Source organism: Eretmochelys imbricata, chromosome 4 (genome assembly GCF_965152235.1).
Source record: "Eretmochelys imbricata isolate rEreImb1 chromosome 4, rEreImb1.hap1, whole genome shotgun sequence".
In the NCBI taxonomy this organism is placed as follows: domain Eukaryota; kingdom Metazoa; phylum Chordata; order Testudines; family Cheloniidae; genus Eretmochelys; species Eretmochelys imbricata.
In genome coordinates, this window is record NC_135575.1 from 30,180,174 (window position 1) to 30,193,829 (window position 13,656).

The window sequence follows — 13,656 nt, forward strand, 5'->3', positions numbered from 1 at the left end:
TCCAGCAGCCTTCCCTCTTCAGAACCCTGTGGGTCTCAGAAGCTGCTCCTGCACTAATAACTCCTTTCCCAGAGCCAAACCCATGTGACCCAGACGCACCCCACACACACACACACTCCTCTCCCCCATCTGCCCTAGCAACTGAGCCCCCTCTGCAAGGGAGGGGCCCTGGAACTAACTGGTCACATGGGAATTTCCCCCTTCTTCCCCCTCATGGGCTCTGAACTCTGCACCACCTGGGTCCCCCGCTTTCCCCTGCACTGAGGGGGGCCACTGACAGGACATGACTCTCCGAAGAGAAGCACAGCAAAGTGTGTGAACCTCTGATGTAAGTATTCCCCTCCCTTTCACCCTCAACTTTTCACCTAGATGGAGCAAACAGCAGCCTGCAGCGGGTTAGCACTTGTGGGCCGGGTGGAAGAAGTGGGTCTTTACAGTGGATTTGAATAAAAAGAGGATTGAATGTGCTTTTCATGCTTTGACCAAGTGAGCAGGAGAATGGGGTAAGAAAGAGCATGGATAAAGGCAGAAGGTGGGAGGGAGGAGGACATGCTGAAGAGAGAAATACAATAAAGAGATCTGAGATGTAAGCCAGTGGGCTTGTGCGAGGACTTAAAATACAAAAGAAGGCGACTGAACTCGATCTATTGGGCAAGAAGGAGCCAGTTGAGAAGTTCAATAAGGTACCTATGTTCCATATGGATGGGTGAGGAAAATTATTATAGCACCTGAATTCTGGACAGACTGGAAGGGAGCGATATACTGATAGGTATCAAGGAGATCAAGAGGAGGAAGTTGAAGTAAGCAAGGTAGGAGATGACCTGGATATGGAAATATATTTCTTTTCAGTCATCAGCGCACAAAGAAATAGGTCAGCTGACCTAGCAGCTAAAGAGTGGGTAACTTTTCAGTGAAGAAGGACCTCAGACAAATTTGTAAAGATTTGGTCTAACTTTTTAGACATCTTGATTAATTCCTAGCAGATGGAAACAGATGTCGCTCTCTTTTCCCAGCCCTGTCCTCTTCCTTCCTTCTCTTTCACTCACTTCCCATTCCTTTACTTTTTGTTCTTTTGTCTTCTTTTCAGTTCTCCCCTTATTTTTGGTAGGGAAAAAAATGAAGGAAGGAAGCAGCATGACTTTATAACACCCTGGATGTATGTGGAGAAAGAAGCAAAGCCCAGTGAGCAGGAAGGATGGGGGGGTGACATGTAGTGACACTGGCATACTACATCCTGTATTAGTGACTAATTATCCTTCCGCCTGAAAGCCTTTATCTGGCTGTGTTTTAATGCAGAAAGTGATACCATTCCTTGGAGAACTGCATTTCTAATTTTGTAAAGAAATTATTTTCTTCCTTTACAGTAAATATTATGGGCCTGATTCTGGTCTCATACCAGTGTAAAACTAATGGCTTCACTAGACTTAGTCACTCCTGATTTACATTGGTGTAAGTCAGGTCAACATCTACTTGGAGTGCATAATGACTGATGCCCTAGAAGATCACATATGCACAGTAAGCATTGAGGGGCGAACAATCTGAAACCTTCGATTCGCTGATGACACTGACTGCCTGGAAGGCAGCGATGATGAACTTGCCAACCTTGTGAAACGATTGGATGAAACCTCCACAAAATATGGCATGGAAATCAGTGCAGAAAAACCAAGCGGATGACAAACAAACATGATCAGCTCACATATCACTGTGAGTAGACAAGAGCTGGAGACAGTGAAACAGTTCATCAGTGACAATTGCCCCCAAATACTTGAAGAATCCAAGGCAGAAATTCGGGCAAGAACTGCGCAAACAACAGCAGCAATAGCAAAGCTAAAGCCAATTTGGAGGAATAAGAACATCTCCCTGGAATCCAAACTGAAACTGCTGCACACATTGGTCATCTCCATTTTTCTGTATGTGTGCGAGACATGGACCCTTACAGCAGAACTTGAACGGAAAATACAGGTAGCAGAGAGGAGATGCTTCCGTAAAATCCTGGGCATCTCCTACTTCAACCATGTCACTAATGAAGAGGTCCACAACACCATCACCCAATGCACTGGGTCATATGAAGACCTCCTGACAACCGTGAAGAAGCGCAAGCTGAAGTGATACGGCCATGTAACAAGATCATCCTCCAAGAGACAGAACAGGAGAAAAGAAGAGGAGGTAGACAGAAGAAGAGATGGACTGACAACATAAAAGAGTGGACAGGAATGGACTTTGCGGAGACTCAAGGACTGACACACAATCGTCAGGGGTGGAGACAATTGGTTGATTGCTAATCAGTCATGGTGCCCCAACAACCAATGCGGTTACAGGAATGATGATCATGATGAAGTCAGGTCAGAGTCAGGCCCTATTGATGCAGACATAATTTCCATGTCATTTCATTTTTGGCACGGGGGAAGAGGTTTTCCAATTTTGAAAAAACTGTTTTCCTACCTTGAACAGATTCTTGGTTAGATTTCCTACTTACTTTGCCCATTCTAGCATAGGCCAGATACAATCAACATCTGGAATCAATCTAGCAGGCCTTCCTTCCTTCTGTACTGTTCTAGTTGGCAAGCATGCATTTGTGCCTTCATGACAGCCACCCCCTTCCACCACCATCCTCTAAGACGGACAAAAATGTTAATCACATATATTCACCTAATATTTCAAAGAGTACATGTATCTATGGGGGGCGATGGAAGGGTTATTTGTTTTCACAAAAGGCAGTCTGACAGCATATGCACCATGTGATAGAACAAAACCCCTGTCAGAGAAGATGCATGATTTTTTTTTGAGCTTTATGTCCCCAGTTTGTCAGAGGAAGAACATTTTCTACACATAAGGGATAGTAGGGATCCTGTGGTAGTGGAAAAGACCATTCAGAGGGAGGAGAATGCAGTTATGGAGAACCCACACTTGCCAGGACCCCCACACACAGTGAACAACATGTATGTGGAGAGAGGAGGGTACCCATCGTTAGCAGTGTGGAGAGGAGCTTTGATGTGGGCTGTGAACAACAGATCTGATACTAGGTGAATCCTCTAGCCAAGACACCTCCTTCTATGCCTCTGTCTTTGCTGGTGCTCCACTGCTTGGACGGACAAGTCCCTCCCTACTGGCCCATGCCAAGAACCCCTGCACAAAGATTGCTTCTTTGAGCTCTGTGCAGGGAGGGTAGATTTGCCCTAAGTTAAACAGGCTATGTAAGTCCATGGTATTTTTATTAATGTCCAAATCTTGGTCCCACCCTCTCTGCAGGCACAGAGGATGAAAATGAAGCAGAATTGCTGCATTTCCACTGTGTGAGGGTGGGGAATATCCAGGATGTTGAGAGACTACACGAGGGGACTTTAATTTTATCTAAGCATTTATATTATATCAATTTAATACGGACAGTGCTGATCAGTAGACCCAGGCCAAATGCGTCCACTGACCCCCAAAATCCCACAACAGAGGGGAAGCTGTGACACAGACAGAATACCCAACTCCCCACGGAGAGCAGTAAGCCCAACTTGAAGGCTGGAGAGAACAGTTTATTCCTGTTAGAATCCTAACATACTTTTTTTTTTTTTTTGGGGGGGGGGGGGGCAGCAACGTCTTTTTACTTGGACTTGATCAAGAGGGACCAGGATTTAGCTCATTAGCACCTTGTTCTGGGAGACGAAGATATGGGGATATCAATTTCAATACACCCCTTCTACTTGCAATGCTAACCCACCTCACCCCAACCACCTTTTTTTGATTTTTTTGCTCAAGTGAACGCTCCATGGAAGGGTCTCTTCACCAGCTACTTCTTAAACTTTTTTTTTATTGAGTTAGTGTGTAACAAAAACCAAGAAAGAGCTTTTCCCTAAAATAAATACCTATGATTCAAGATGAATACACTCACTGCAGAATCACAGAGCGCTAGAACGTCTCCATTGTATTTCTTGGCCCTGCTACTGAAAAAGACACCACACATCTTGAACTTTGCTTGAAGTGGTTTTCAGTATTATTTGATGTTAAGGAGTCTTCAGTGGGAGCAAGGGGATTTTCAAATCCCTGGAAGAGGCATATTGATTCTTCCCAGTTGTGTGAAATTGACAATGCATTAATAAGACACTCTCTGTGTGTGTACTGAAATACATTTCTAAATGCTGTCCAGAGAAAAGTGATTGGAAAGTTGAAATATTATCTGCAGAACCTGATGTGAAAATGGATGTCCTTTAAAACAAACAAACAAAAGTTACCTAGCTGTCATTCACCTCATGTATTATTATGCCCCAGTGGCACAGAGACTGTAGATGCTCAGCATCTTTGAAAGTCGAGACATAAGTGAGTTATTCAAGGTCATGCTCAATCAGAGCCAAAGAGCCTGTTAGTCCCAGGTTTTATCCCCTGGGCAACATTTCATGTAGGAACATGCTTTAATATAAACCAAGAAAAGAGATGGGATTACTGAGCAACCCTGTATATTTTATAGAACCAACAAACTTAATTGGGCACTGATTCAGCAATGGGATCCATCCTCAGACTCCTACACCCGTGCAAAGTCCCAATCAAGTCCCTAGATTCCATACAGGCACACAGGTCTAGACAGGCAGATCCTTTTGCAGGTTCAGTGCAGATGTCAGCAAATCTGACTCTGAAAATGGGAATTTTCAAACCTGTAGAATAGACCTATGTAGACCAATGGAAGAGAAATGATTATGTCTCAAGCCAACGAAGAACAGGCTTTCTGCTGTCTAAGATGTAGAACAGTAATGGAACTGAATACAATGCAGTTAATTAATAAGAAAGGACAACATTAGTCTGTTTTGGTGGGGGGTGGGGGTTTAAACAAGTTATGTGGGCAAAGCACGTTTCTTTTTTAAAGCAGAATCTGATGGGGAGGAAGAGAAGCTGGTAAAACAGGATTTAGACATAAAAAAACCACACTGTTTGACTAAGAAAAATTATAAGATTTTTAAAATGTACTGCTGTCTTGGCTGGCACTTCAAGAGTTAATACCGAGGGTCACTTCTGGATCACTACTAATAAAGCTCTGTTACCACATGTGCCTTTCAGCTCCTTGTTCCTGCCTACACCATAACAAAACCCATTACAATTTATTGACAGGCAAACACGCACTTATATGAGAAGTACACTGCGTATTTTGGGGAATCAGAATATAAAAGCAGACTCTACCCTACAGCACTATATTGTTATTCTGAGGCTGGACTCTTCTATTTGGCAGAATTAGGTTTCAAAGTTTTGGGGGGGGAAATTATTTTTATTTTTTTTTCAGTTTTAGTTGGAGACAAAACATTACACTTAAATGCTTGAGGCAAATCTTCTTGTTTTATTGGGACTAGTTAACTGACTATAGAGTATTAAACATGGCTAGATTTAATGTTTATTAACACACCAGCTGCTCCTTCCAGGTTTATAGAAGTTGTAATCTTGGTGCCAAATATAATTTATAAGACATTTTCAGCAAGAGACAACTTGTCGTCACCCCTTTCTTCTCCCTCTTCTCCTCAATTCATTTAAAGCCACAAGTCAGCAAACGAATGCACCAGTGCAGACCCTTACATATAAAGGGAATCCTATTTAAGGCAATGGGATTCTGCATGGATAAACATGAGGGTCTACAGCAGTGATCTATTTCCAGGATCAGTGCCTAACGGAGCCCGGGGCAGGACGAGGGGGGGACGGGACACTTCTGAAGAATTTTGTGTATTTTTCACTGACTGCAAGCTCAGGTTTCCAATCACCTATCCACCATTTACTACTACTGTCTTATAGAGTTTAAGAATAATCCAAGGTTGCTGATTATATTTCAGCACTAGTATTATTTAAGGGCCTAGAACCACAGAGTCTTCCACTCGCAAAGAACAAATATTTGATTTTTGGTTTAAAACATATTGAGAAGAAAAATATTAGTACTTCAAGGAAAGTTCTCTCTCTTCCACCTTGCATTCACCTAGTCCCAAAACAGAAAGCTTCTACTAGTAATAGTAATGTGCTAATTACACTTCATGGTTGGAAGATTATTTTTTTAAACTGCTTTCTTGGATTTCCACTTAAAAAAATATTTCTTTCCTTCCACTACCTGTCATGTATTCGCTTTCTCTATGTGCCCATGCATACAACGCGCAAATGTGTTTGTATGTATGCCCATAAACACAAATATGCTCTCTTTTGCTCAATTTGAGTTGTGTGTTTTGTCCAAATGAGCTGTTCTAGAATGTGGACATAGTTTATAGTTAAAAATGTTTGTTACTACAAAAGTAGATAGGGTTTTTTGGAGGCAGGAGGAAAGAAGCTCATGACAATTTATCGAGTATATCAATATGCATTCACCAACTTTCAGAGTTACAAAGCAGTTATTATATATATTTTCCAAGACAAGGTTTTTTCTATTTCTGGTATCTATTATGAAATATTCTCCGATGTTCCAAAATGGCGGAATTAACAACAGACGTAAATGGATTGAATCTAGAGTGGAAGCAGGGGGGTGGGAGAAGGGGAAGCACCCTGACCATCTATTTTTGTCCTGAAATGCATTCATCCTTAACTGGATGGTTATCTTCCAAGAGTACTTTCTATGGATAAAACATTACAGCTGTTTAAAGATCACGCTAAAACAATCTCTCATTAAAATTTTCATTTTTGGAGGAGAAAAAAATTGTATTTCCAAATTTCATTTTTCGATTTCTGAAAACACAGTGTCATGGGGAAATGATTCTATGTCACCTTGAGAACACACTACCAATGATCTACAGAATCCAAGCAAGCAGTCAATTACTTGTTCCTCGCATGTCAATGCGCTTTTCAACTCTTTTCTTGTAGGACACTTACAGCACCATATTTAGCTTTCTTTTTACTATCTTCCTGTAATTCAAAAGACAATTTAGACTCCCATATGGTTACTATCAAAACTAACAGATGCCTAGCAAATTAAAACACAAATTATGACTTGTAATATGCTGATGTATCATCATCCCACTACATCTTGCAATTTACGGTGAATCATAAGAAAAAATACAGGCTTCTGTTTGATGTGCTAAAGTTCTCTTTACCTCCCTTCTCTATTAGTTTAGGGTCACTGGAACCAGAGTATGGTCCCAATTCTGCCATGAGACATACATATGCAGTTTCCATTGATTGCAACAAAGGACAGAATGTGGCCTTAATTTACTTGGAAATAAGATAACAGCTTAAACCTGATTTGCAGAGGGGAAAGCCAGTCTTGTGCCTTTTTGGGTTCATTCTGACATATAAAGAAGGCCTGACAGAGTTTTTGGTAATTAAAAAATAAACAGAAGCTATTTTTCTTCCCTGTTGATTTTTATGTTAGGAATTCAGGTCCTTCATAGGCTGGAAGACACTGGTTTTGTCTAGACTAGGATTTAAAGGTTGCTAAAACAGGGGTGGGCAAACTTTTTCGCCTGGGGGCCACATAGGGGTTACAAAACTGTATGGAGGGCCGGGTAGGGAAGACTGTGCCTCCCCAAACAGTCTGGCCCCTACCCCCTATTTCCCCCCTCCCACTTCCTTCCCCCTCTCTGAACCCCCAACCAATCCAACCCCCTCCCTGATCCTTGTCCCCTGACCACCCCTTCCTGGGACTCCTGCCCCTAACCGCCCCCCGGGACCCCGCCCCCATCCAACCCCCCCCCCCCCCGCTCTCTGTCGCAAACCCTATCCACACTCCTGCCCTCTGACAGGCCCCCCAAGGACCCCCATGATTTAACTGGGGATTGGTCCTGCTTTTAAGCAGGGAGTTGGATTAGATGACCTCCTGAGGTCCCTTCCAACCCTGATATTCTATGATTCTATGACTCCCACGCCTATCCAACCCACTCTGCTCCCTAACCACCCTGCCCCGAACCTCCACCCCATCCAACCACCCCCTGCTCCCTGTCCCCTGACTGCCCCCCATGACTCCTTGCCCCTTATCCAACCCCCGGCCTCAGCCCCCTTACCATGCCGCTCAGAGCGGCACATCTGGCAGCCCCTCCGCCCAGCTGGAGCCAAACACTCTGCCGCACGGCCTGGCAGGAGCATGCAACCCTGCTGCCCAAAGCGTTGGCAGTGCTGCGGTGAGGCAGCAGGGGCGGGGTACAGCGCGGGAAGGACTGGGGGCTAGCCTCCCCGGCCGGGAGCTCAAGGACCGGGCAGGACAGTCCCGCTGGCCGGATGTGGCCCACGGGCCGTAGTTTGTGTTAGGTAACATACACTCTAGAAGTGTAGTGCAGAAACCGCAGAGCATGTCTTAACACACATTAAACCAATCAAGTTAAAGCCTGGGGCAGTGCTCTAGTCAACAGGGCCTGGAAAGGGAAAGCTGAGCAACAGATAAATATCCCTTTCCCGTATTTAAATCTTTGTTTTGTTTGGTTTATATTTTGTTTCAGTGTTCAAGTAATGTTTTGGAGAAAGGACATTTGTTAGTTTTAAACATCCCTGCCTCTTCTATTAAGCAAAAAGAAAAGGAGTACTTGTGGCACCTTAGAGACTAACAATGCATCCGATGAAGTGAGCTGTAGCTCACGAAAGCTTATGCTCAAATAAATTGGTTAGTCTCTAAGATGCCACAAGTACTCCTTTTCTTTTTGCCAATACAGACTAACACGGCTGCTCTTCTATTAAGGTGTTGCAAGCTCACATAATAAGTTCTCCAAAGACTTCAAAGTCTTGTTTTGCTGAAGGATTACTTGGGCATTCCCAGTATCTGACACAAGCAAGGGGAAAAAACCCAAAACAAACTTTCTTTATACATCATAAAGCGTGCTCCTTCATCCCCTCCTACCCTACCCCCCCAAAAGGGGGGCAGGAAATGATCCTGAATTTTATAAAATCTTTTGCAGGTCACCTCTAGCATATTAAATGTAATGTCTTTAACTCTGGGTTTTCAAAAAGACTTAACCTAAAATTACAAATGTATCTAAAGTTGTGATTTATACTGCATGTACAAACAGGGAAACATTCTGTTCGGTTACGAACCCATCCCTCCCCCATGCAGCTCTACTGAAGTAAGTGTAGTTGGATGAACATAACAGAGTGCAGAATTTGGGCCATGTTATCCAAGGCAATAAAAGATTAAGCGGTGTCACCTGAACAGCACAATTCTGCCTTCAAACACACAGGTGCAACTTCCACTAACTGGGTACAAATCTGTTGTTGCTGTTGGGTTCTGGTTTGTTTGGGTTTTTTTTTTTCCCCATGTAAAAGCACAAAGCTGAACAAAAAGGTAATTTTGCCTTTTATTCCAAACATTAAAAGTGTGAAGTTATGTACATTTTGTTCTATATTATAAAGTTAAGATGGTATATCTCTTTAGATTATGTGCCAATATCCCAACTGTTATTAAAATACTTGCACAACATTCCTCTGTTGAAGGCTCCATCACTTTTCATGGTTAGAAATGGTGCTGCTCTTAACTCACTTCACTCCATTTTCACTCTGCTATTTTATGATGCAGAAATGGAAGGTAAGTTTTCTCTTCATTTTTTAAAAATGGTTGATACAAAGAGCACATACTAGTCTTTGCTAGATGTTTCTGGAAAGGTACTATATACTTTTGAAGGGTTTATGCAAGATGTTTGAAAGAGAATGTTTTACACAATAACTTTCTCAGTAAAAAGAAAAGGAGTACTTGTGGCACCTTAGAGACTAACAAATTTATTTAGTCTTTAAGGTGCCACAAGTACTCCTATTCTCAGTAAAAGATCTGAGCTTTCTTAAAACAACTAAAGGTGCAGTTATCCTCAAGTACTGCTCTCCTTGTACAGGCAACTGAAATTATTTTTTCCTTTACATGAGCTCTGGCTCAGCTGAGTGATTGAACACTGAGCAAGTTGCTATCAAGTCAAGAAAACTACATTAAACATACTCTGGAAGATGACTGCCTATTATTTGGAACTGTGGTACATGGGGCCTCTCTTCACAAAAAGCCAGTACTGTTTTGAGGAAGTAACTAAGACAATAAAAACACATAACTCCTCTATAGATGAAAAGCGCTGTATATCTCAAGGGGCTTTGTAAAGGAGGGCAAGTATCATGGACTGCATTTTGCCAATAGGGAAATTCAGATATCGAGGCCACACAACAAGCCAACAGCAGAGTTGGAAATAAACTCAAGCCTCCTGATTCCCAGTCCAGCGGCCGCCTCTCCCACTGCACCATACGGCCCAAGGACCTTCCCTCAGAAATCTGGTATCCACCAATTCAACTGTGACACATGGAACTCTGCTATTCATTTTGATAGCTAAACTGAGTGAGTCTCAGCCAACCAACATGAAAAGTAGTAAATAATCTGTTAGCCTCCTGTGTCCCTTTCATGCAAACATATAAGCCGACATAAGAAAAAAGACACTGATCCAACTGCCATTGTCCACATACTTAGTATTTATAGGTCGAGGCAAGCACAGTTAAATAGGGAGAAGCATAGTATCTCACTCATTGAAAATGACTGGTTGGCCAAGAAACACACCACATTTATTCTATATATAATTTATTAGGGTATCAAAATAATCCTTCTCCCGGTTGATCCTGAGGGCCACTGGAATGGTATACAGGTATTCTGCAAGTGCAAACCCTTCTGTTTTTTTTGCCAGAAAACATCTGTGTTCATTGCATCAGACATGTAGAGGAATTAAACACACACACACCCCTTTAAAACTGGAGCAAACAAAACAATTCATGCGGCTGTTGAAAGACACCGTGTGACGCTTTAAAGTACCATGTATGATAGGAGGTAAGGAAGGGGACAAGTAAACATTAATATAAAATGAGTGAACTATTTTAAGATTATGTTAAAAAAATAAATCAAGTTTCGTTTTTGTTTGTTCAAAATAACCACTTTAAAAAACTATGACAGTCTTCCAGAGATCTTTACTTTCTAGGAAAAGAGACATCACATCATCACTAAACACTTGTTATCACCTGGTCCTTATCTATTTTTTCCATGGGTGCTGAAGGTAATCAGAAGCTCTGTACTGGTGATGAGATGAGAAAGGAAAAGTAACAGTTTTCCCCGTCTGTAATAATGGAGTTCAGAATCTTTTATTGCCAATCTTTAAATTCCTGCATTCTGAGTCTGTGTTCACACATGCTTTCACAGTCATCCCCCCCCCAGCACATAAGTCTGTCTTCATCATTGCTAATTGGTATAAATTACAGTGAGATGTGCTTTATAAATACAAGAGCCCCCCTCCTGCTATAATGAACGATATATACATGGATGAGGCCATATTTTATTGTTTCCAATAATGTATAAACCCATCTGCTGTATTGACCCTGACTTTATAGATTATGCATCACGTTAAACGCGGATCTCATTCAAAACAGGCATGTAAAAAACCTGCTAGAATTATTATTATATGCAAGTTACACTCCAATACACAGCTCTGACTACTCCATACACAATGCTACAGATGGTGCCACAGGACACAGTACAACCAAGACAAGACCAGCAACACAGCCGCTGTCAAGCAAATGCTCAACCGAACCATTGTAAGAGCCTGGGCTTCAGAGAGGGGAAACACAGTTTCGTCGCTCGCATTATTAATTATTATTATTAAACAATATCGAATCACAGCAAACCACCTGCATAACCCTACAAGTCGCTGTGTAACCATCCTCCCAAACTGCATTGCTCCTCGAACTTGATCTACGATTTTCCTCGGGGACATCACAATAACACATGCAGATCAACCCATTCTCCAGGCCTGGGTGTCTCGTCAATTCCCTACTTCTTCCATGACAAAGGGGGAGGGGAGGGACACTCTTCACACCTACAACAAAAGCAATTCAGAGGGAGGAGGGAAGCGGGAGAAAGCTTTGTTTCAAGAGGCAGGCAGCAGCCAACGTGCGAACCTGTGTGATCACAGCGGCGGGGGATGGATGTGGCTTATCTGGGAGGCTGCGGAGGAGGAGGAGGAGGAGGAACACACACCGCTCTCGGGTTTGTATTTTTCACACGCTCCTGACGGTCCTTTCCGTGCGTTGCACCGGTGGCACTTACCCAGAAAATGACATTGAAGCCAAAGATAAAATATTTGATACAGCAGCTGACTTCGGGCCCTTTGTAATGCTTCCCGGACATCCTCTGGGCTCATGAAGACGCGGTGCTGGCAGCCAGAGTGGAAGCAAACGGCGCGGGTCCGGCAGCGCGGCAGGGAGGCGAGCAGCAGCCGGCCGGGAGGGAGCGGGGCGGGCCGGGGAGGGGAGGGGAGATTAGCGGCTGCAGCAGGAGCGGGCTTGGCGGCGGCTCGGCTCAGCGATGCATGGAGCGGGCGCCGAGTCCCGGGGATGGCCGGCGAGCAGCTCCCACCTCCTCTCGCACATCGAGGAGGCTCCCGCGGCTGCTGGGGAGAGAGAGGCGCCGCCGCGCTGCCCGGGCAGATGCTGCCAGCGCCGGACCGTCCCCGCGGGAGCAGCGAGACGCTCGAGCCCCCCCCTTGGCCACGCTGCGCCTTCCTGCTGCCGACCTCCCTCCCACCCTGGCTGGCTGAGCCCGCCCCCCGCCTCCGGAGCGCGGCGGGCGGAGGGGGCGGAGCCGCGCACACATCGCAGGGCCGGGCCGGGGCGGGGCGAGGCGAGGCGGGAGGGCGGGCTGCGGCCGCGGGGCTGGGGGGCGCTGGCCCCTGGCAGCCTGTGCCCCGCGCGGGGAGGCGAGACCGTGCTGACGCCGCAGGAGCGGGAGCGGTCCCCTGGCCCCCCTGCTGGCCGGGGGCCTGATCCTGCCCTCAGGCTGAACGCCCATGCTCGGGGGGGGGGGGGGGCGCTGCAAGAGCGGGCACTTGAGCCTCTGGGCTGTTCGCGGGGGGGGGGGGTGTCTCTTGAAACGGCTTCTCCGGCTGGCAGCAGAGAACCCAGCCCTGGGGGAGCGGGAGCCCCAGCCTGCCCCTGTGCCACTTGGCCTGCGGCGATGGATGCGCAGGAGAGGAGCGCGCTGCCTTAAGCCATGGCTAAATTACATCCTCGGGTGGAGCAGTGGCTCCTGGCGGGGTGGGGAGAGCCGCTTTCTCCGCAGTCTGGAATATTAAATAGCTTTGAAGGTGATCCAAAATAAAGATGCCACCTTGGGATCTTGTCCATGGCAGCACTGCCAACCCCAAGCTGTCATCAGGCACGTCCCTTTCTGTAAAGCATGAGATTGGTTTAAACATTTGTAAAAATGATAAATGGTGGTGGGCTGTTTTGTTGGTTTTTTTTTTAAAATTGACTTCAGTTGTTTGTTCAATTTGTTTTTGATCCTTTAGGGAGAAGCTGCCCACTCCCTAAAGTGGGGGTGATCATTACAGGTTCAAAATTCAAACTGTATTCCACTGTAAAAATGTAGATATGTAGAAATATAGATAGTTGGTTTCAGAGCAGCAGCCGTGTTAGTCTGTATTGGCAAAAAGAAAAGGAGTCCTTGTGGCACCTTAGAGACTAACCAATTTATTTGAGCATGAGCTTTCGTGAGCTACAGCTCACTTCATCGGATGTATTCAGTGGAAAATACAGTGGGTAGATTTATATACACAGAGAACATGAAACAATGGGTGTTATCATACACACTGTAAGGAGAGTGATCATTAAGATGAGCTATGACCAGCAGGGGAGAGGGAGAAGGGAGAAAAGAAAATCTTTTGTAGTAATAATCAAGGTGGGCCATTTCCAGCAGTTGACAAGAACGTCTGAGGAACAGTG

The 13,656-nt window shown here is 44.7% G+C and overlaps 1 protein-coding gene across 2 annotated transcripts in view; it reads right to left on the reverse strand.

Annotated features, from left to right (window-relative positions):
- The window catches only part of TSPAN5 (tetraspanin 5), a 116,094-nt gene extending 103,683 nt beyond the window's left edge, over positions 1 to 12,411 (reverse strand). For both annotated transcript variants that reach the window (XM_077815052.1, XM_077815051.1), the window contains exon 1: positions 11,984 to 12,411. In XM_077815052.1, the coding sequence (XP_077671178.1) occupies positions 11,984 to 12,064 (81 nt within the window). In that variant the 5' untranslated portion in view covers positions 12,065 to 12,411. The remainder of the gene's footprint in view (positions 1 to 11,983) is intronic.
- Positions 12,412 to 13,656: the final 1,245 nt, after the last annotated feature.